Source organism: Pseudophryne corroboree, chromosome 5 (genome assembly GCF_028390025.1).
Source record: "Pseudophryne corroboree isolate aPseCor3 chromosome 5, aPseCor3.hap2, whole genome shotgun sequence".
NCBI lineage: Eukaryota > Metazoa > Chordata > Amphibia > Anura > Myobatrachidae > Pseudophryne > Pseudophryne corroboree.
In genome coordinates, this window is record NC_086448.1 from 397,523,871 (window position 1) to 397,548,310 (window position 24,440).

Below are 24,440 nucleotides of genomic sequence, written 5' to 3' on the forward strand. Positions count from 1 at the left end.
CCAGCAGCCCATTGATCATGGTCCAGCTCCTGCCGCACCAAACAAAAACGGTTTTGCCTGAGCCAGGAGGCGAGGATATTGGGACGGAACCGTTGCTTGCTTGGAGGCCGAAAGCTTTGATTGTTTGGTGCCAATCTACTGTCGCTACTTCATATCCCAATGTTATCCTGTGGATAACCTGTGGACCCTGCCGGAGTGTATATTTTTATTATATTCCTGCTCTATTTTATATTTGTAGTATTAATTCCTATGGTCCCCAAACCAGCTATTTCTGTAAAATGCAGTGCAGTGTAGAAGGTAGGAAGATACATACCGATACTTGGGCAGCATCCATGTACTGTAGGCCAAAATAATCAGTTTCCACTAAGTCCAAATGGTGTACAATCTGGTCGAACAAATCCTGCCCTTTGGCTTGTTTCTGAAATACAAAAGACCTGTGCTTAATACACATGAATGGAACCATTATTTTTTGGTAATCAATCCTACTGCACGTCACATACATACATACATACATACATACAAGCAGTATAAGAGGTCTACAACACAAAGTGAAACTGTTGAAATTGCAACAGTACTATTTTGTACAATACTATTGTGTACAGAATTGCAAAATTTTGGCTCTGCGGCTAATTGCCGTGCAAGAGCAATCCAATTAGGGGGGATTGTCCTGCACGTGAATCCCCAAACCTTGCAGCTCATGCCGGGTAAAAATGGCAAAATAGGGTTCACTCATGGGAAAGAGACACTGATTCCGCAGTAAAAACTATAATACTACTCTGATTTTTTTTTTTTTTTCTGTTTAAAGTTAAAGTTAGTTAGTTGTTGGAGTACTGTATAACCACATCTGCAGGTAGATAATATTTGAATGATTTTACTGGAGGGGCAGTTTATGGCGCTGTTTCTTACATTTACAGTGTATTTTATTGTACAAACTTGTTTGAAATCTTTCATGACATGTTTTGAAGATTTGTATGTTCAGGTCACAGTAAAGTTTATCCCACAATCTTCCCTTCTTGAACAGAGAAGCATATTCTGTAACAAGTTATATGGACTAGGCACAAAAATAAAAAAACATAAGCAAAAACAGAACACAATCTAGTGTAGGTTATTAACTAAATGTATTTCAAAGAAAAAAGAAAAAAAAAAGAAAAAGGCCAGCAGCTAAAATCTTAAAACCATCAGGGGCTAATCTGAATGATGACAATTACATGTATTTCATTAAGGTTGAGTTGCTGCTATGCAGAAATGGGTGGTTAATATTCTGAACGTTAAAAGGGGTAAAAAAAAAGATCTGTGCTTTCTGAGGGCGTTATTTAAGTAGGCCCAATAATTTTCTCCTCCCCACCCCAAAAAAAACAGGCTGAACGCATGATTTTTGATCGATATACATTATCAGGCTATTCAATTAAAGCTATTTTTTTATTATTTTTTGGTGAAGCATAATCCCAGATAAGTGCCTGATATCAGGGCTAACTGAATAACCCCTGCTTAATCAATTAGCTGCATTAACTTGTCGCAGCTAAATGAAAACCGGCCATAGTGTAAAATTACCACAAATAGATAAAGAATGGGTTAAGAAAAACAGACAGACATGCAGAAACGCCCATAAGCATATATGTTGAAAATGAGCAGCTGCATGAAAGTATCTGTTTAAACAATAAGCAGTTTCTACTAAGGAAACGACATGAGACTTGGCAAAGGAAAGGACAAGAAGTAGCACATATCTTGTTGGATACAGTGAGTATTTCAAATGATACAGAATCCTAGACCAAAGAACAATTGTGAATCTACACAACAGTGAGATTTTTGTTGAAGACCTAAGGTATGATGCAAGGGTAGCACTGAAGTTGAGTAAGGAGAAGAACACCATATATGAGTGTAATGGGGGAATTCAGTTAGATGCGATAATTTGCTGTGCGATGGGGGGCTTTAACATCTGGGGCTATTCAATTACCGTCCCATTCTCTCACCCTCTTAAGTAACTGGACCAATGGGTTAGTGCATTCGGGGCACCCGCGATCATACCATTTAACATGAATTTCTTTTTGAGCTTGTTTAGGCTCAAAAAGAAATCCTCTTAAACAGCAGCCTACAGGCTCTAACTGAATAGCCCTGGCAGTCCAATTAGCCCACTTTAAATTACTGCATTTACTTGAATTCCCCCTAAACTGTCAAGAAACCATCTGTGCTATTCTCAGGAAACACAAGTGTAATGAATGTATGTAAAACACACCCTATTAAGGCATATTTTATGTTTCAGAAGAGGAATCCAACTTGAAAAAAGATATTACCTTCGAAACGCATCATTTGGACGACATGCACGTTTTCTATTAAGGATTTTCCTGCTGAATACCATACTCTCATTCAAAAACCAAGCTTAATGCGGTGGTGCCGAGGGGCTAAAACTAGGACCCCATTGCTTATTAATAGTGATGTGCACCGGTAATTTTTCGGGTTTTGGATTCGGTTCCGCGGCCGTGTTTTGGATTCGGACGCGTTTTGGCAAAACCTCCCTGAAATTTTTTTGTCGGATTCGGGTGTGTTTTGGATGGTGTTTTTTTACAAAAACCCCTCAAAAACAGCTTAAATCATAGAATTTGGGGGTCATTTTGATCCCATAGTATTATTAACCTCAATAACCATAATTTCCACTCATTTTCAGTCTATTCTGAGCACTTCACAACTCACAATATTATTTTTAGTCCTAAAATTTGCACCAAGGTCGCTGGATGGCTAAGCTAAGTGACAAGTGGCCGACACAAACACCTGGCCCATCTAGGAGTGGCACTGCAGTGTCAGACAGGATGACACTTAAAAAAAAACAGTCCCCAAACAGCACATGATGCAAAGAAAAAAAAGAGGCGCACCAAGGTCGCTGTGTGACTAAGCTAAGCGACACAAGTGGCCGACACAAACACCTGGCCCATCTAGGAGTGGCACTGTAGTGTCAGGCAGGATGGTACTTTAAAAAAATAGTCCCCAAACAGCACATGATGCAAAGAAAAAAAGAGGCGCACCAAGGTCGCTGTGTGACTAAGCTAAGCGACACAAGTGGCCGACACAAACACCTGGCCCATCCAGGAGTTGCACTGCAGTTTTGTAGCGAGAGGATGAGTGCTTCCATCTTCATGTGAAGCTGAACCACTAGCCATGAACATAGGCCAGGGCCTCAGCCGTTCCTTGCCACTCCGTGTCGTAAATGGCATATTGGCAAGTTTATGCTTCTCATCAGACGCTTTCAATTTTGATTTTTGGGTAATTTTACTGAACTTTTGTTTTTTGGATTTTACATGCTCTCTACTATGATATTGGGCATCTGCCTTGGCAGACGACGTTGATGGCATTTCATCGTCTCGGCCATGACTAGTGGCAGCAGCTTCCGCACGAAGTGGAAGTGGATCTTGATCTTTCCCTATTTTAACCTCCACATTTTTGTTCTCCATTTTTTAATGTGTGGAATTATATGCCAGTATCAATAGCAATGGCCTACTACTATATATACTGCGCACAACTGAAATGCACCACAGGTATGGATGGATAGTATACTTGACGACACAGAGGTAGGTAGAGCAGTGGCCTTCCGTACCGTACTGCTATATATACTGGTGGTCACGGTCACCAAACTGCAAAACTAAAATGCACCACAGGTATAGAATCTAGATGGATAGTATACTTGACGACACAGAGATAGGTAGAGCAGTGGCCTTCCGTACCGTACTGCTATATATACTGGTGGTCACTGTCAGCAAAACTCTGCACTGTACTCCTCCTATATAATACTGCTGGTCCCCAGTCCCCACAATAAAGCAGTGTGATCACAGATATATGCAGCACACTGAGCACAGATATGGAGCGTTTTTCAGGCAGAGAACGGATAAAACTGGTGGTCACTGATCAGCAAAACGCTGCACTGTACTCCTCCTATATAATACAGCTGCTCCCCAGTCCCCACAATTAAGCAATAAGCACAAATATTTGCAGCAACATTAATAAACGGAGAGGACGCCAGCCACGTCCTCTCCCTAACATTTCCAAAGCACGAGTGAAAATGGCAGCGACGCGTGGCTCCTTATATAGAATCCAAATCTCGCGAGAATCCGACAGCGGGATGATGACGTTCGGGCGCGCTCGGGTTAACCGAGCCATACCGGAGAATCCGAGAATGCCTCGGACCCGTGTAAAATGGGTGAAGTTCGGGGGGGTTCGGTTTCCGAGGAACCGAACCCGCTCATCACTACTTATTAAGTATTGGCCCACCACAACGCCTTTGGAGGGTGAGAACTTTTATGAACTTTTGGGATCAGTGCAATTCATCTGCTGTGTATACTTATTTTAATGTCATGATTTTAAACTTATTTTATCAGTGTGATTTTTCTCCATTACAGGAATGTTTTAGGCAAGACCAATTCCAACAGCTCCACTAACAGAGAAACAACTCTTATGGGGGGAACTCAGGAAGTGATTTTGCCTATTTTCTATAGCAATCTGACTAGATCGCTTAGAAATTAAGTACAAATCGCTCAGTGTGTATGCCCTCTAGCGATAGCGATGCGCTGCCCCACGCGTCGTTATCACCAGCTCAGATCATTCAAGCATGCAGTCAAGATCTAGTTAGATCGCCTAGCATGTACATAAAAAACACTGGTTATCACAGATCGCTCAGCACACAACGCTGTGTGTATAGCGATGTATAGTGATGTGTGCTGAGCGATCTGTGCTAACCTACATCGCTTAGCACACGGTAAAATTCACCCTGTGTGTACCCAGCACAACAGATTTTAGATTACCGACTTAAAAAAACATTCTAAATTCATCAATTTTTTTATTTTATTAAATTGATCTTTAATAATAGCAGAAATGAGACTCCTGCATCTCATCTTCTTAAACCCTATCAAACTGTTAAAACATTGGAGTGACAGAAAAAAATTAAATAAAGATGTATTATAAGAGAATTCTCCTCTCCCTGTAGCGACATTATCTTCCAAACATTTAAAATACTTTTATAAGACAAGGAATATCACTTATTTTTAGCATGTAATAAAAAATAGGATTTTAATTACCTACCGGTAAATCCTTTTCTCGTAGTCCTTAGAGGATACTGTGGTTCCATATAGTACATGGGGTATAGATTGGTCTACTAGGAGCCATTGGCACTTTAAGAGTTTGAGAGTGTGGGCTGGCTCCTCCCTCTATGCCCCTCCTACCAGACTCAGTTTATGCCCGGAGGAGCTGGTCACAGGTAGGGGAGCTCTCCTGAGTTTTCCTGGTAAATGTTTTTTTTTTTTTTTAGAGTTTATGATTTAACAGGGAGGCTGCTGGAAACAGCCTCCCTGCAGCGAGGGACTGAGGGGGGGAGCAGTGTCCGCCCTGCAGGGTCTGAGCCACTGCCTCCGCTGACTGGACACTGAGCTCCAGAGGGGTCTGATCGTTCTCCGCCACAGGTACCGCTCGCCCCAGCAGCATGCCGCTACCCGCTTGCAGAGCTGAAGAATCGGTGGTGAGTGAGACACGGACCCCCCTAGCAAGCTAACCTTCCCTGTGTCAAGGGAAATAAATGCTATATTTGAGAAAGCATGGGAAAACCCTGAGAAAGAATTCCAGGTCCCTAAAAGGATACAGGTGGAGTTTCCTTTCCCTGAGGAGGATAGAAAAAAATGGTAAAACCTGCCTATTGTTGACGCATCTGTGTCCAGACTCTCAAAGAAGGTGGTTTTGCCTGTTCCAGGATCTACTGCCTTAAAGGAGCCGGCTGATTGAAAAATTAATAACACACTTAAATCAATGTACACTGCTTTAGGGGCCATATTACATCCCACTATTGCTAGTGCATGGATTGCAAAGGCTATAGTAAAGTGGTCGGCTACCTTACTAGAGGATTTGGATACGATGGATAGGGATTATGTTGCATTATTTTTACGCAACATACATGATTCAGCAGGTTTTATGGTAGAATCCATGAAAGACCTGGGTTCCATGGCTGCAGGAATATCTTCCATGTCTGTTTCAGCATGTCGGGGACTGTGGTTGCGCCAGTGGTTGGCCGACGCGGAATCCAGAAAAAGTGTGGAGTCCCTACCCTATACAGATCAGGCTCTCTTTGGGGAAGCTCTAGATGCATGGATATCCACGGCTACAGTGGGTAAGTCTCCGTTTCTTCCCTCAGCAGCACCTGCTCCGAAGAAATCCTTCTCTTCATCTACAACACAGTCCTTTCGGCCTAACAAGCCTAGAAAGGGCAGACCGTCCAATACCTTCTTTAGGGGAGGTCGAGTTAAGTCCAAGAAACATGCCGCTGCTGGGAGCGAGACTCAGACACTTCAGTCACGTCTGTGTATCCTCCGGTCTAGATTCCTGGGTGATAGATATTGTATCCCAGGGATACAGGCTGGAATTTCAAAGTCTCCCTCCATCATTTTTTCAAATCAGGCTTACCAGCTCGGTTGGCAGACAGAACTGTACTACAAGAAGCTGCCCAAAAGCTGGTGGAGGCACAGGTCATTGTGCCAGTTACTCCTCCTGAGCAGGCCACAGGTTACTATTTGAACCTTTCCTTGGTACCGAAACCGGATCGTTCGGTCAGGCCCATTCTGAACCTAAAATCATTTAACCCCTTTCTAAAGGAGTTCAAGTTCAAGATGGAGTCTCGCAGTGCAGTGATAACAGGTTTGGAAGAGGGGGAATTCCTGGTATCCATGGATATCAAAGATGCGTACCTCCACATTTCGATAAGGCTGCCGCATCAGGCATATCTCCGTTCCGCATTGCTGGACTGTCATTTCCAGTTCCAGGCCCTGCCAATCGGCCTCTCCACAGCGCCAAGGGTGTTTACCAAGGTGATGGCAGAGATGAGGATTCTCCTCCGCAAACAAGGGGTGACCATCATTCCATATCTAGATAATCTGCTGATAAAGGCATCGTCAAATGAGAAGCTGCTGCAGTCCATTGTTCTCACAACACGCCTCCTCAAGAGTCCTGGTTGGATTCTGAACCTTCCAAAGTCACATTTGGAACCAACCCAGAGGTTGTCCTTTCTGGGAATGATCCTGGACACAGAAATGCAGTAGGTGTTTCTTCCGCAGGAAAAGGTGATGGTGATACAAACTATGGTCCGGGATGTCCTGAAGCCAGCCCGGGTGTCGGTTCATCAATGCATTCGCCTGTTGGGAAAGATGGTGGCCTCTTACAAAGCTCTCCAGTACGGGAGGTTCCATGCTCGGACCTTCCAAACTGGATCTTCTGGACAAGTGGTCGGGATCTCATCTCCACATGCACCAGAGAAATCGTCTGTCGCCGAAGTCCAGGATTTATCTCCTCTGGTGGTTACAATTACCTAACCTTCTGGAGGGCTGCAGGTTCAGGGTTCAGGATTCAGGACTGGGTCCTTCTAACCACGGATGTGAGCTTTCGGGGCTGGGGAGCAGTAACTCAAGGAGTAACTTTCCAAAGACGGTTGTCAAGCCTGGAAGCCGGCCTGCCCATCAACATCCTGGAACTAAGAGCCGTCTACAACAGTCTTCAGGCGGCCCATCTTCTAAGAAATCGGCCATTCAAGTGCAGTCGGACAACGTAACAACAGTGGCTTACATAAACCGACAAGGCGGAATGAAGAGCAGAGCAGCAATGTCAGAGGTGACAAGAATACTCCTCTGGACAGAAAAACACGCATTGGCACTGTCAGCCATCTTCATTATGGGAGTAGACAACTGGGAAGCAGAATTCCTCAGCAGACACGATCTCCATCCAGGGGAGTGGGGTCTCCATCCAGAGGTGTTCAAGGAAATAACAGACCTTTGGGGATTACCCCAAATAGACATGATGGCCTCTCGTCTCAACAAGAAGCTTCTGCGTTATTATTCCAGGTTGAGGTACCCACAAGCAGTGGCAGTGGATGCCCTGGTGTCTCCGTGGGTGATCCAGTCAGTGTACGTGTTTCCACCAAAACCACTCATCCCAAGAATCCTAAAGCTCTTAAGGAGAACAAGGGTTCAAGTGATCCTCATTGCTCCAGACTGGACGAGAAGGGCTTGGTACACGGACCTTCTGAATCTACTGCAAGAAGAACCGAGACCTCTTCATCTTCGGGAGGACTTGCTGCCGCAGGGGCCATTCACTTATCAAGACTTACCGTGGCTACATTTGACGACATGGAAGTTGAGCGCCTACTACTTGCTCGGAAGGGCATTCCGAAGAAGGTCATTCCTACCCTGATACAGACTAGGAAAGGGGTAACGTCTAAACATTATCATCGTATTTGGAAGAAATATGTCTCAGACATTTTCTCCTCTTCCTGAAAGCAGGTGTGGATATGGGCCTGAGGTTGGGATCTGTGAAGGTCTAGATTTCGGCCCTATCCATTTTCTTCCAGAAACAATGGGCTGCCTTCCCTGAGGTTCAGACTTTTTTGAAGGGAGTTCTGCACATCCAACCTCCCTTTGTACCGTCTACGGCACCTTGGGACCTTAACGTGGTGTTGCAGTTCCTCCAGTCGGATTGGTTTGAGCCTCTACAGGAGGTTGAGGTCAAAATTCTTATATGGAAGGCGGTCACGTTGTTGGCTTTAGCTTCTGCTAGACGCGCGTACGAATTGGGGGCTTTATCCTGTAAAAGCCCTTACTTAATCTTCCACGGAGATAGAGCTGAGCTCCGGACACGTCAGCGGTTTATTCCGAAGGTTGTGTCGGCATTTCATATCAACCAACCTATTGTGGTGCCAGTGGCTACTGACTCCTCAATTACAAAGTCCTTGGATGTTGTAAGGGCTCTAAAGATATATGTGAAGAGAACTTCTCGTCACAGAAAGTCAGACTCTGTTTGTCCTATATGATCCCAAGAAAATTGTGTGTCCTGCTTCAAAGCAGACTATTTCTCGCTGGATTCGGTTCACTATCCAGCACGCTTATTCTACGGCAGGACTGCAGTGTCCAAAATCTGTTACGGCCCACTCTACTTGTAAGGTGGGGTCTTCCTGGGCGGCTGCCTGGGGTGTCTCAGCAGTGCAACTTTGCCGAACTGCAACTTGGTCTGGGTCGAACACGTTTGCAAAGTTTTACAAGTTCGATACTTTGGCCTCTGATGATCTGAAGTTCAGTCAATCAGTTCTGCAGGAGCCTCTGCGCTCTCCCTCCCATTCTGGGAGCTTTGGTACATCCCCATGGTACTAATGTGGACCCCAGCATCCTCTAGGACGTAAGAGAAAATCGGATTTTGGTTACCTACTGGTAAATCCTTTTCTCGTAGTCCGTAGAGGATGATGGGCGCCCCGCCCAGCGCTTCGTTTTCCTGCAACTGTTATTTGGTTTGGTACTACTTTGTTTAGTTATGTACTGCATTGTTACTTGGTAAGTAATGTTTCAGCAGTTGCTGAGTTTTCAAGCTGAGCTAGCTTGATGTGCCTTGTATGTGTGAGCTGGTATGAATCTCGCCACTGTGTTAAATGTTGTTACATTCCGTATTAAGCGTCAGTAAGATACTCTGTAAGTGCTGGGATGCAGGAATAGTTTGGTGTTTATTATTCTGTGGTTGCTATGCAACATGTGTGTCTGACTAAGGGTGTGTACACACGGCGAGATATTTTCTGTCGATTTTGACTATACAGTCAAAATCGCAAGAAAAGTTAGTGCAGATCGCAAGGTGAAAGTCACCTTGCGATCCCGAGCTGCGCGGTACCGCCAGGTCGGCATCACAAGAAAAGATAGACTGTGCAGGGAAGTCAATATTTGCTAGATCGGTGTACTATCTAGTTCATCTCACATGTCAATAACATTTCATATAAGCCAAAATCTCACATAAGCCAAAATCGTAAGCATACAGTCCATATCTCAAGAAAAGTTAGTCAAAATCTGTGCTATCTGGGCTCCAGGGAGTTCAAGGGAAATCGCTAGTAAAAATCGGGCATAGCAAGGATCTCACCGTGTGTACACACCCTATCTGACGTCACTTGCCTGCGTCGCCAGTGCTTTTGACCGTGAGGCGGGAAGCGGCACCAGAGATGTCTATTCACTGGGGCTATTTAGGGGGTAAGTTTTTCCTGTATTGTTTGTATTGTGTGACACATCTTGATAAAAGTGCAGCAGCAACTGAAACGTTGACAGACATTATTATGTGTCAGTGATTTCTTCTCATTAATCAGTCCCGAGTGCCAGCGTACGATATAGAATATATATATATATATATATATATATATATATATATATACACACACACACACACATATATATATATATATATATATACACACACACACACACACACACACATACATACATACATACATACATATATACATATACAGGTTGAGTCTCCCTTATCCAAAATGCTTGGGACCAGAGGTATTTTGGATATCGGATTTTTCCGTATTTTGGAATAATTGCATACCATAATGAGATACCATGGTTATGGGACCTAAATCTAAGCACAGAATGCATTTATGTTACATATACACCTTATACACACAGCCTGAAAGTAATTTTAGCCAATATTTTTTATAACTTTGTGCATTAAACAAAGTCTGTCTACATTCACACAATTCATTTATGTTTCATATACACCTTATACACACAGCCTGAAGGTCATTTAATACAATATTATTAATAACTTTGTGTATTAAACAAAGTTTGTGCACATTAAGCCATCAAAAATAAAGGTTTCACGATCTCACTCTCACTCAAAAAAGTCCGTATTTCGGAATATTCCGTATTTCGGAATATATGGATATGGGATACTCAACCTGTACACACACATGTACATACACACACACACAAAATCAGTATGGAGGTTCGGCACTCCCTGGTTATAGACAATTATGGTGCCTGGTACCTTCCAAAGCAGAGTTCTGCTGAAACAAAACAGCAAATAACTGGCTGCACTTTTAGGCCTTTAAATCATGAATCCTCTGGAAACCAGATGAGGCAACGTTTCCATTTAATGAAAATTGTCGTCAGGCATAAAAGAACAAATGTACAAAACATACCTTAATCATCAATTTACGGGACCCCAATATCAAATTTACATTCGAGATTCAGGAACACAGTATACATTTTCTGGATGTTAACGTTATCCATCAGGATGAAGAACTACAAACTTCTTTATATAGTAAACCCACAGACTGTAATAACCTTTTGATGTCCTCCAGTCATCACCCGGTTTCACTTAAGAAAGGGCTTCCATACTCCCAGTTCTTGAGAGTACATCGGATCTGTAGTGACCATAATGATGAGTTCCAACAACTGAATAGGATGACAAAAAAATTCTACAAAGGGGCTATTTTAGTTCCCTTCGAACTAAAGCAAAGCAGCAAGCTATAGAAGCACCGAAAATTAAGAACAACACTCTTAAGGCCAAGGATAATAAAAACAATACAAGCCCCCTAGTATTTGTCAACAACTTCTCAACGGCAACTAATCAGTTAATATCTCGAGCAAAAAGGTTCTGGCCAATGATACAAAGCGTTCCAGATATGTCAACTTTAGAAGGGGCTCCGCTATTACCTTGCTATACACGTGGACGAAACATTAGGGACAAAGTTGTCCACACTGATATCTCTGATGTATAGCCAAGTACACTTCCTGACACGCAAACCAGGAAACTATAAATGCCTAGGCTGCACAACATGCCTATACCTAGAAACCAGTGACACTATTCTACACCCGCATTCCTGCAAAAAAAAAAAAAAAATAATAATAATCAAGCTCTTACACGCACCTCCAAGTTTGTGTCTTACTGCATTCGCTGTCCCTGTGGCTTATTATACATAGAGAAGACCACCTGCCAATTTTGGGAGAGGATGGCAGAGCAAAGAAGTGCCATTAAACTTATATTAGAGGGCAAAACAGTCGATCAACCGGTGGCCAAGCACTTCAAACTGGCTAAAGCATACCTTAGCCGCCCTCTGCTACAAGATGTTGGATCAAGTACCAGAGACTAAACGAAGAGGGAATAGAACAAGAACATTGTTTCAATTGGAAGCACGCTGGATATATCGTTTGAATACAGTTGCCCCACATGGCCTTAATGAACTGCTAACCCTTAACGGTTTCACATAATATATATTTTTCTATTTACAGTATATCAACACATTTACCTGAAAATATTTCCCTAATATAGTTTAGATCATTTTGTTTAACAGTCTAGCTGGTTAGTTTATCTTTCAGACCTTCAACAGTAACATCCATTAAATGTCCCCTTTTAACCATTTAATGTTTGATAACAAAGTTGTACTGTCAATATATATCGTAACTGTTACTGAAAGTGGATTGTGTATTTAGCATGTCACTATGTTTTTTTCCTGCAGGGTTTCCTTGCTGACGGGCTTTGTTCTGTCTCATTCTTTACAAGTCTCACGTCATTCAGTGGTAGGGACCTAGCCTGATGACGTAAGCGGAAGTACTCAGCGGCCTGACGGCCCACATTCATGCACTGGGTTTTCTAATTCTATAAAGGTATGTTTTGTACATTTGTTCTTTATGCCTGACGACTATTTTAATTAAATCGAAACGTTGCCTCATCTGGTTTCCAGAGGATTCATGATTTAAAGCCCTAAGAGTGCCGTCAGTTATTTGCTATTATATATAATATATAAAACAAACCACAAACTCCCTTGTTGCGCTGTTTAAAGAGTGATTGGATAGTGCAATAAGAAAGTTCATTATTTTGATACCAAAATCCCTGTTAGAAAGAACAGGAGTTGACGATATGTGTAGCAGTAGTGAAATTGGCGCCCCAAGGGATTGGAACGGATTCGCTCCTTTGCTAGTAATTAAACAATAATACAGCATAACATTTCATGCAGCATAAAAATAGGATTTTAATTACCTACCGGTAAATCAATTTCTCGTAGTCCATAGAGGATGCTGGGGTCCACATTAATACCATGGGGTATAGACGGTTCCACCAGGAGCCATTGGTACTTTAAGAGTTTGAGAGTGTGGGCTGGCTCCTCCCTCTATGCCCCTCCTACCAGACCCAGTCTAGAAACTGTGCCCGAGGAGACGGACATCTTCGAGAGAAGGATTATTCACAGACAGTGGTGAGAGTCATACCAGCTCACACATGTAAGGCAAACCAAGCTAACTAGCTTGAAACTCAGCAAAAGCTGAAACCATACTTAACCAAGTAACAAGGCAGTAAGCAACTAAAAACAAAGTCGTACTGAACCAGATAACGGTTGCAGGATATCGAAGCCCTGGGCGGGCGCCCAGAATCCTCTACGGACTACATGAAAAGGATTTACAGGTAGGTAATTAAAATCCTAGTTTATCTTACGTCCTAGATGATGCTGGGGTATCGAACTTGTAGAAATTAGCAAACGTGTTCGACCCTGACCAAGTAGCTGCTCAGCAAAACTGTAAAGAAAAAAACATCCCGGGCAGCCGCCCAGGAAGACCCCACCTTACGAGTAGAGTGGGCCTTAACCGATTTCGGACACGGCAATCCTGCTGTAGAATATGCATGCTGGATAGTGAACCTGATCTAGCGAGAAATAGTCTGCTTTGAAGCAGGACACCCAAGTTTCTTGGGATCATACAGTACAGAGAGTCCAATTATCTGTGACGAGCAGTCCTCTTCACAGATTCTCAAAGCCCTCACAACATCCAAGTACTTTGATGCAATGGAGGAGTCAGTAGCAACAGGCACCACAATAGGTTGGTTGATATGAAAAGCCGACACAAGCTTTGGAAGAAACTGCTGACATGTCCTGAGCTCAGCTTTGTCCACATGGAAAATTAAGTAGGGGCTAAGGCCAACAAAGTGACAGCCTTCCACGTGAGAAACTTTACCTCAGCCTCCTGTAAAGGCTAAAAACCAATCCGATTGCAGGAACTGCAACACAACGTTAAGATCCCAGGGTGCCATCGGCGCCACAAAGGAAGGCTGGATGTGCAGAACCCCTTTCAAAAAGGTCTGAACCTCAGAGAGGGCAGCCAATTGTTTATGAAAGAAAATGGATAAGGTCGAAATCTGGACCTTTATGGATCCCAAAGGCAGACCCATATCCACACCTGCTTGCAGGAAGAGCAGAAAACGTCAAAGTGTAAACGCCACCGTAGGAAATTTTTTGGATTCACACCAAGACACATTTTTTCCAAATGCGATGGTAATGTTTAGACGTTACCCCTTTCCTAGCCTGAATACCCTTTCGGGCTAAGATCTGGCGTTCAACCGCCATGCCGTCAAACGTAGCCGCGGTAAATCCTGATAAGCGAATGGCCCCTGTTGCAGAAGATCCTCGCAAGAGGAAGAGGCCACGGTTTTTATAGCAGTAGGTCCTGAAGATCCGCGTACCAAGCTCGCCTTGGCCAGTCCGGAGCAATGAGAATTGCCTGAGCCCTTGTTCTCTTTATGAGCTTTAGAATTCTTGGAATGAGTGGAAGTGGAGGGAACACATACACTGACTTGAACACCCACAGAGTTACCAGGGCATCCACTGCCACTGCTTGAGGGTCTCTCGACCTGGAACAGTACCTCCGAAGCTTCTTGTTGAGATGCAAGGCCATCATGTCTATTTGAGGCACGCCCCATGTAGAAGATGAGCCGCTTTGAGAAGACCGTTGTAGATGGCTTTTAATTCCAGAATGTTTATTGGAAGAATGGCTTCCTGATTTGACCATCTCATTAGAAGGTTTCCCCCCGGGTGACCGCTCCCCAACCTCTGAGACTTGCATCCGTGGTCAGAAGGATCCAGTTCTGAATTCCGAACCTGTGGCCCTCCAGAAGGTGAGGAATTTGCAGCCACCAGAGGAGCTAAATCCTTGCCCTCAGTGAGAGCATCCTCTGGTGCATGTGAAGATGAGATCCCGACCATTTGTCTAGGAGATCCAGTTGGAAGGGTCGAAAATGGAATTTTCCGTACTGTAGAGCCTCGTAGGAGGCATCCATCTTCCCCAGAAGGTGAATGCACTGATTAACCGATACCCGAGCAGGCTTCAAGACATCCCGGACCATGGATTGCATCACTAACTGTTTCTCCAGTGGAAGAAACACCCTCTGCACTTCCGTGTCGAGGATCATCCCCAGGGAAGACAATCTCCTTGTTGGCTCCAAATGCGATTTTGGAAGGTTCAAGATCCAACTGTGATTCCTGAGCAGTCGAGTCGTCAAGAGCAATGGACTGCAACAAATTCTCAATGGACACTGCCTTTATCAGCAGATCGTCCAGATACCTAATTATGTTCACACCCTGCCTGCGGAGGAGAACCATCATCTCTGCCATCACCTTGATGAACACCCTTGGTGCCGTGGAGAGACCGAATGGCAGTGCCTGGAACTGAAAGTGACTGTCTAACAGTGCAAATCGGAGATCAGCCTAATGGGGCTGCCAACTTGGAATGTGGAGGTATGCATCGTTGATATCCAGGGAAACCACAGGGGATAGTAAGTTGAGGGAGGGGTGGTGTGCACAGGGAAGGGTGAGGTGGGCACAGAGTAGGATGAGGAGGGTCATAGGGTGAAGGTGGTTACAGAGGGGTGAGGTGGGTACAGATAATGATGCGTTCAGTGGGCATGGCGAGGGGTGAGGTGTGCACAGGGTAGGGTGGGGGGGACACAAGGAGTGAGGTGGGAAAAGGGTAGGATGAGGGGGGAAATAAGGTGGAGTTGGTAACAAGGAGGAGTGAGGTGGGATCAGAAAGGGTTGAGTGGGGGTACACAGAAGGGGTGAGGGGTCACAGGAGGTGGTGTGGTTGGTTGTGTCAGGTGACCCTGGTCTATGGTCATCACTGGGAACAATACTGGAACCCCCCAAAATTAGGGAACACACCCTCTTTCCCAGCAATGTACAGCAGCATCACCCAGCGGTACTCACCGCTGTGCATGGCACAGCTCTGGCGACGAGGGAGAGAACAGCTGCAGGGACCCCTGGACACACCAGTGACATACCGCTCCCCCTCCCCACGGCCATACCCCGTTACCACTGGGCCCTGACCCTTACCAGCTGCCTGCAGGATCTCCCTCCTCTGCCCTGTGTACTCTATCAGCTCCTGAGCCAGACTCCGCTTGCAGTGCTGTCCATGCACCCCGAACTTGTGCAGCACCTTTTCCAGCTCCTGCTCCGTCACACATTGCTCCATGTCCGCGGGTGGCAGTGCTTGGGAGTCCAGCTGCCTTCTCTTCTCTTCGTCAGACTGGAGCAGAAGCGCTCCTCAGCTGGGGCCAATCCCTCCCCCACCAATGTAACCTGTGCACTCTCCAGGTGCCGCTGCCTGCCAGCACTGACACAGCTACTACAATCGGCTGTACAGGGGTGCCGCTGCCGCATAACTCTGTGGACAGGGTTAGCTCGATGCTGCTCAAACTGGCATTGGAGCAGCGCGCTGGCAGACGGGAGGTCCTAGGAGGCACCTGGATGTGGATTGGCTGCGGTGGAACTCTAAGCAGAGCGCATCCTGCAGTACCCGCTCATTTTTTTTTTTTTTTTTTATAAGGAGTCCCTTGCTGCCCATACCGTGTAAAAACGCGCTATGGCGCGTATTTTGCAATCACTGACTACTCTCTAATCCATTTACACTGCGGTAGATGATGCACAAAGGCCCACCTTTGCTTGTGGTTGGATCACAGACATGGTCAAATGGTTGTGTAATTGAGGGGTTTAACACTATGTCTCAGGGAGAAATCCTGACCCTACTGCAACATATCCAAGATGCTGCTTACTCCATGTGTGTGGCAGTCAAGGAGATAGGTCTCATTTATGCCCGTTCCACGGCTATAGCGGCCTCAGCACAGCAGATGCTGATCCCATGAAAGGTATGGAATATATCCCTTTCACAGGGGATGCCTTGTTTAGGGAAGAACTAAACTAGTGGATTTCTCCAGCAACGGCGGGTACGTCTACCCATCTGCTGCTCCTCAGGCTGGACGTCCCTACCCTGGTCCCTCTCTACAGTCCCTCTGCATGGCAAGGTTCGAGGCAGGGCCAGGGGTGCCTCAAATGCGGCTAGAGGTAATAGAGGTCAATCCTGGAAAACAGCGGCTGCTGGATCTCTGGACCAGACCTCTGGATCTTCCTCCACTAAGCCCTCCGCGTGATGGTGGCCCCAGCTGCAGAGGGACTTTCTGGTGGGTGCTCGACTATAAAAAAAATTTGCCATGTTTCGGCGAATTCTTGCCTGGACCCTTGTATGAGGGTACTTATATCCCCGGGCTACCGGCTAGACTTCCAAGCACTACCTTCTCACGAATCCTTCAAGTCATACTTACCAGCTTTAACTGTTGTGTGGGTTACATTGCGGGACGCCATTCGAAAACTGCTACAAAAACGCAGGTTTTGTTCCATCCCTCCTCTGTTACACAACAGGGATTTGGTTCGGGCCTATTCTTGGTACCGAAACGGGACAGTTCAGTACAGCCGCCATTGAACCTCAAATTGCTGAACCCGTACCTACGTGTGTTCAAGTACGTGATGGAATCCCTAAGGGCAGTGGTCTCTGGCCTGGAGGAAGGGGAATTCTTGGTGACCCCGGATTTCACGGATGCGTATCTCCACATCCCGATATGGCCTTCTCATCAAGCTCATGTGAAATTCGCTGTACTGGACCACCACTTGAAGTTTCAGCCCTTATCTTTTGGTCTCTCCACAGCCTCAAGGGTATTCACAGTAGTCAGGGCGGAGATGATAATGCAACACCGCATGTTGGGAGTCAACATATTTCCCTACTTGGACGATCTCCTGATAAATGGGGTGTCAAGGGAGAGTCTGCTGAACAGCATCAACTTGGCTACTCACCTTCTAATGGGTCATGGTTGGATCCAAAAATTCCAGAAATCTCACCTGGAACAGTCACAAAGGATTCAGTTCCTGGGAATGATACTGGACACGGTGTCTCAGGAGGTGTTCCTCCCCATGGACAAGGCATTGACAATCCAGGCTATGGTCAGCTCGGTGCTCAGTCCTCGCAGGGTCTCTGTTCACCTTTGCATCCGCCTACAGGAATAGATTGTGGTCTCCTACGCGGCAATCCAGTATGGCAGGGTCCATGCCCATCCATTTCAGCTAGATCTCCTGGATAAGTGGTCAGGGACTCATCTACACATGCGCCAGAGTATAGCTCTGTCGTCAGGAACACGGATCTCCCTATTATGGCGGCTACAAGTCTCTCACCTTGTGGAGGGTCAGAGTTTCAGTATCCAATCCTGGACTATACTAACAACGGATGCAAACCTCCAAGCTTGGGGGGCAGTGACCCTGGGAGCTCAATTCCAGGGAAAGTGGTCGATTCAGGAATATGCAGTCCCGATAAATGTTCTGGAACTCAGGACAATTTACACTGCTTTTCTGCAGGTCTCCTATCTTCCCCGAAATCAGGCCTTTCAGGTACAGTCAGACAATGCCACGTCGGTGCCGTACATGAACCGACAGGGAGGAACAAAAAGCAGGGCCGAAATGCAAGAGATGTCACGGATACTCCTCAGGGCGGAAGCCAACGCAAGGGCCATCTCAGCCATATTCATTCCAGGCGTGGACAATTGGGAAGCGGACTTCCTCAGCAACTACGACCTCCATCCGGGGAAATGGTGCCTTCCCCCTCAGGTGTTTCAACAGCTAGTTCACCGGTGGGGCTGTCCACATATAGACCGGACGGCTTCTCGTCTCAACAAGAAGCTCTGTCGTTACTGTTCCAGAACAAGGGCTCCACAGGCTGCAGCAGTGGACGCTCTGATGGCACCGTGGACTTTCCAGTTCGTGTACCTGTTTCCTCCAATACCTCTCATTCCCAAAGTTCTAAAAAGACTCAAAAGGGAAAACGTTCAAGCAATTCTGATTGTCCCGGATTGGCCTCGGCGGACCTGGCATTCAGACCTTCTGGCCATGTTTCTGGAGGAGCCCTGGCCTCTGCCACTTCTCAAGGGTCTTCTTTGACAAGGGCTGTTCGTCTATCCAGACTTAATGCGGCTGTGTTTGACAGCTTGGTAGTGGAGAGGGAGATTCTAGCCAGGAGAGGTCATCTCTCAAGGGCTGTTTCAACTATGGTCCAAGCCCGTAAGGTGGTCACATCTAAACATTACCACCGTATCTGGAAGAAATAGGTTTCTTGGTGTTAGGGTTGAAAACAAGATTTTACTCACCAGTAAATCTATTTCTCGTAGTCCGTAGTGGATGCTGGAGACTCCGTAAGGACCATGGGGAATAGACGGGCTCCGCAGGAGACTGGGCACTCTAAAGAAAGATTTAGTACTACCTGGTGTGCACTGGCTCCTCCCTCTATGCCCCTCCTCCAGACCTCAGTTAAGGAAACTGTGCCGGAAGAGCTGACATTATAAGGAAAGGATTTTGGAAACCAGGGTAAGACCCAAACCAGCCACACCAATCACACCGTACAACTTGTGATAACATATCCAGTTAACAGTATGAACAACAAACGAGCATCACTCAACGGATGCCACATAACATAACCCTTTATTAAGTAATAACTATATACACATATTGCAGAAAGTCCGCACTTGGGACGGGCGCCCAGCATCCACTACGGACTACGAGAAATAGATATACCGGTGAGTAAAATAAGATTTTACTCACCGGTAAATCTATTTCTCTGACGTCCGTAGTGGATGCTGGGACTCCGTAAGGACCATGGGGAATAGCGGCTCCGCAGGAGACTGGGCACAACTAAAGAAAGCTTTAGGACTACCTGGTGTGCACTGGCTCCTCCCACTATGACCCTCCTCCAGACCTCAGTTAGGATACTGTGCCCGGAAGAGCTGACACAATAAGGAAGGATTTTGAATCCCGGGTAAGACTCATACCAGCCACACCGTATAACTCGTGATACTATACCCAGTTAACAGTATGAAATATAACTGAGCCTCTCAACAGATGGCTCAACAATAACCCTTTAGTTAAACAATAACTATATACAAGTATTGCAGACAATCCGCACTTGGGATGGGCGCCCAGCATCCACTACGGACTACGAGAAATAGATTTACCGGTGAGAAAAATCTTATTTTCTCTGACGTCCTAAGTGGATGCTGGGACTCCGTAAGGACCATGGGGATTATACCAAAGCTCCCAAACGGGCGGGAGAGTGCGGATGACTCTGCAGCACCGAATGAGCAAACTCTAGGTCCACCTCAGCCAGGGTATCAAACTTGTAGAATTTTGCAAATGTGTTTGACCCCGACCAAGTAGCTGCTCGGCAAAGTTGTAAAGCCGAGACCCCTCGGGCAGCCGCCCAAGAAGAGCCCACCTTCCTCGTGGAATGGGCTTTCACTGATCTAGGATGCGGCAGTCCAGCCGCAGAATGTGCAAGCTGAATCGTACTACAGATCCAGCGAGCAATAGTCTGCTTTGAAGCAGGAGCACCCAGCTTGTTGGGTGCATACAGGATAAATAGCGAGTCAGTTTTCCTCACACTAGCTGTCCTGGAAACATACATTTTCAGGGCCCTGACTACGTCCAACAACTTGGAATCCTCCAAGTCCCGAGTAGCCGCAGACACTACAATAGGTTGGTTCAAATGAAAAGCTGATACCACCTTAGGGAGAAACTGGGGACGAGTCCTCAATTCTGCCCTATCCATATGGAAAATCAGATAAGGGCTTTTACATGACAAAGCCGCCAATTCTGACACACGCCTGGCCGAAGCCAAGGCCAACAGCATGACCACTTTCCACGTGAGATATTTCAAATCCACGGTTTTAAGTGGCTCAAACCAATGCGACTTTAGGAAATCCAACACCACGTTGAGATCCCAAGGTGCCACTGGAGGCACAAAAGGGGGCTGAATATGCAGCACTCCCTTAACAAATGTCTGAACTTCAGGCAGTAAAGCCAGTTCTTTCTGGAAGAAAATCGACAGAGTCGAAATCTGGACCTTAATGGAACCCAATGTTAGGCCCATAGTCACCCCTGACTGTAGGAAGTGCAGAAAACGGCCCAGCTGAAATTCCTCCGTTGGGGCCTTCCTGGCCTCACACCACGCAACATATTTTCGCCATATGCGGTGATAATGGTTTGCGGTCACTTCTTTCCTAGATTTAATCAGCGTAGGGATGACTTCCTCCGGAATGCCCTTTTCCTTCAGGATCCGGCGTTCAACCGCCATGCCGTCAAATGCAGCCGCGGTAAGTCTTGGAACAGACAGGGCCCCTGCTGCGGCAGGTCCTGTCTGAGCGGCAGAGGCCATGGGTCCTCTGAGATCAGTTCTTGAAGTTCCGGGTACCAAGCTCTTCTTGGCCAATCCGGAACAATGAGTATAGTTCTTACCCCTCTTTTTCTTATTATCCTCAGCATCTTGGGTATGAGAGGAAGAGGAGGGAACACATAAACCGACTGGTACACCAACGGTGTCACTAGAGCGTCCACAGCTATTGCCTGAGGGTCTCTCGACCTGGCGCAATATCTTTCTAGCTTTTTATTTAGGCGGGACGCCATCATGTCCACCTGTGGCCGTTCCCAACGGTTTACATGTCCACCTGTGGCCGTTCCCAACGGTTTACAATCAGCTGGAAGACTTCTGGATGAAGTCCCCACTCTCCCGGGTGGAGGTCGTGCCTGCTTAGGAAGTCTGCTTCCCAGTTGTCCACTCCCGGAATGAACACTGCTGACAGTGCTAACACGTGATTTTCCGCCCATCGGAGAATCCTTGTGGCTTCTGCCATCGCCATCCTGCTTCTTGTGCCGCCCTGTCGGTTTACATGGGCGACTGCCGTGATGTTGTCTGACTGAATCAGTACCGGCTGGTTTTGAAGCAGGGGTCTTGCCTGACTTAGGGCATTGTAAATGGCCCTCAGTTCCAGAATATTTATGTGTAGGGAAGTCTCCTGACTTGACCATAGTCCCTGGAAGTTTCTTCCCTGTGTGACTGCCCCCCAGCCTCGAAGGCTGGCATCTGTTGTCACCAGGACCCAGTCCTGTATGCCGAATCTGCGGCCCTCTTGAAGATGAGCACTCTGCAGCCACCACAGCAGAGACACCCTTGTCCTTGGAGACAGGGTTATCAGCCAATGCATCTGAAGATGCGATCCGGACCACTTGTCCAAAAGGTCCCACTGAAAGGTCCTTGCATGGAACCTGCCGAATGGAATTGCTTCGTAGGAAGCTACTATTTTTCCCAGGACTCGCGTGCAGTGATGCACAGACACCTGTTTTGGTTTCAGGAGGCCTCTGACTAGAGATGACAGCTCCTTGGCTTTCTCCTCCGGGAGAAACACTTTTTTCTGTTCTGTGTCCAGAACCATCCCCAGGAACAGTAGACGTGTCGTAGGGACCAGCTGTGACTTTGGAATATTTAGAATCCAACCGTGCTGTTGTAGCACCTCCCGAGATAGTGCTACCCCGACCAACAACTGCTCCCTGGACCTCGCCTTTATCAGGAGATCGTCCAAGTACGGGATAATTAAAACTCCCTTTTTTCGAAGGAGTATCATCATTTCGGCCATTACCTTGGTAAATACCCTCGGTGCCGTGGACAGACCAAACGGCAACGTCTGGAATTGGTAATGACAATCCTGTACCACAAATCTGAGGTACTCCTGGTGAGGATAGTAAATGGGGACATGCAGGTAAGTGATACCATGTAATCCCCCTCGTCCAGGCTTGAAATAACCGCCCTGAGCGATTCCATCTTGAACTTGAATTTTTTTATATAAGTGTTCAAGGATTTCAAATTTAAAATGGGTCTCACCGAACCGTCCGGATTCGGTACCACAAACATTGTGGAACAATAACCCCGTCCTTGTTGAAGGAGGGGCACCTTGACTATCACCTGCTGGGAATACAGCTTGTGAATTGCCTCTAGCACAGCCTCCCTGTCTGAGGGAGTTGTTGGCAAGGCAGATTTGAGGAAACGGCGAGGGGGAGACGTCTCGAATTCCAGCTTGTACCCCTGAGATACCACTTGAAGAATCCAGGGATCTACCCGTGAGCGAGCCCACCGATTGCTGAAGTTCTTGAGACGGGCCCCCACCGTACCTGGCTCCGCCTGTGGAGCCCCAGCGTCATGCGGTGGACTTAGAGGAAACGGGGGAGGACTTTTGTTCCTGGGAACTGGCTGTATGCTGCAGCTTTTTCCCTCTACCTCTGCCTCTGGGCAGAAAGGACGCGCCTTTAACCCGCTTGCCTTTTTGGGGCCGAAAGAACTGTACCTGATAATACGGTGCTTTCTTTGGTTGTGAGGGAACATGGGGCAGAAAAGCTGACTTCCCAGCTGTCGCTGTGGAAACGAGGTCCGAGAGACCATCCCCAAACAACTCCTCACCTTTATAAGGCAAAACTTCCATATGCCTTTTAGAATCTGCATCCCCTGTCCACTGCCGAGTCCATAACCCTCTCCTGGCAGAAATGGACATTGCACTTATTTTAGATGCCAGCCGGCAAATATCCCTCTGTGCATCTCTCATGTATAAGACTGCGTCTTTTATATGCTCTATGGTTAGCAATACAGTGTCCCTGTCAAGGGTATAAATATTTTCCGACAGGGAATCTGACCACGCAGCTGCAGCACTGCACATCCATGCTGAAGCAATAGCCGGTCTTAAAATAATACCTGAGTGTGTATATACAGACTTCAGGATAGCCTCCAGCTTCCTATCAGCAGGCTCCTTCAGGGCGGCCGTATCCGGAGACGGTAGTGCCACCTTCTTTGACAGGCGTGTGAGCGCTTTATCCACCCTAGGGGATGTTTCCCAACGTGACCTATCCTCTGGCGGGAAAGGGTACGCCATTAGTAACTTTTTAGAAATTACCAGTTTCTTATCGGGGAAAGCCCACGCTTCTTCACACACCTCATTTCATTCATCAGATGGGGGAAAAACCACTGGTAGTTTTTTCTCCCCAAACATAATGCCCTTTTTTGTGGTACCTGGGGTAACATCAGAAATGTGCAACACATTTTTCATTGCCTCAATCATGTAACGTGTGGCCCTATTGGAAGTTACATTAGTCTCATCGTCGTCGACACTGGATTCAGTATCCGTGTCGACATCTGTGTCTGCCATCTGAGGTAGCGGGCGTTTTAGAGCCCCTGATGGCTTTTGAGACAGTTGGGCAGGCACGAGCTGAGAAGCCGGCTGTCCCACATCTGCTATGTCGTCAAACCTTTTATGCAAGGAGTTGACACTTTCACGTAATTCCTTCCACAAGTCCATCCACTCAGGTGTCGGCCCCGCAGAGGGTGACATCACATTTATCGGCATCTGCTCCGCCTCCACATAAGCCTCCTCATCAAACATGTCGACACAGCCGTACCGACACACCGCGCACACACACAGGGAATGCTCTGACTGAGGACAGGACCCCACAAAGCCCTTTGGGGAGACAGAGAGAGAGTATGCCAGCACACACCAGAGCGCTATAAAACACAGGGATTAACACTATAACTGAGTGATTTTCCCTTATAGCTGCTTATACTACTGCGACTAAATTTAGTGCACCCCCTCTCTTTTTTACCCTTTGTAGTCTTGAAACTGCAGGGGAGAGCCTGGGAGCGATCCTTCCAGCGGAGCTGTGA

At 46.5% G+C, this 24,440-nt stretch overlaps 1 protein-coding gene across 2 annotated transcripts in view; it reads right to left on the minus strand.

Annotated features, from left to right (window-relative positions):
• EPB41L4B (erythrocyte membrane protein band 4.1 like 4B) overlaps positions 1–24,440 on the minus strand; it is a 574,953-nt gene that overhangs the window by 401,918 nt on the left and 148,595 nt on the right. For both annotated transcript variants that reach the window (XM_063922726.1, XM_063922725.1), the window contains one exon: positions 314–418. In XM_063922726.1, the coding sequence (XP_063778796.1) occupies positions 314–418 (105 nt within the window). The remainder of the gene's footprint in view (positions 1–313; positions 419–24,440) is intronic.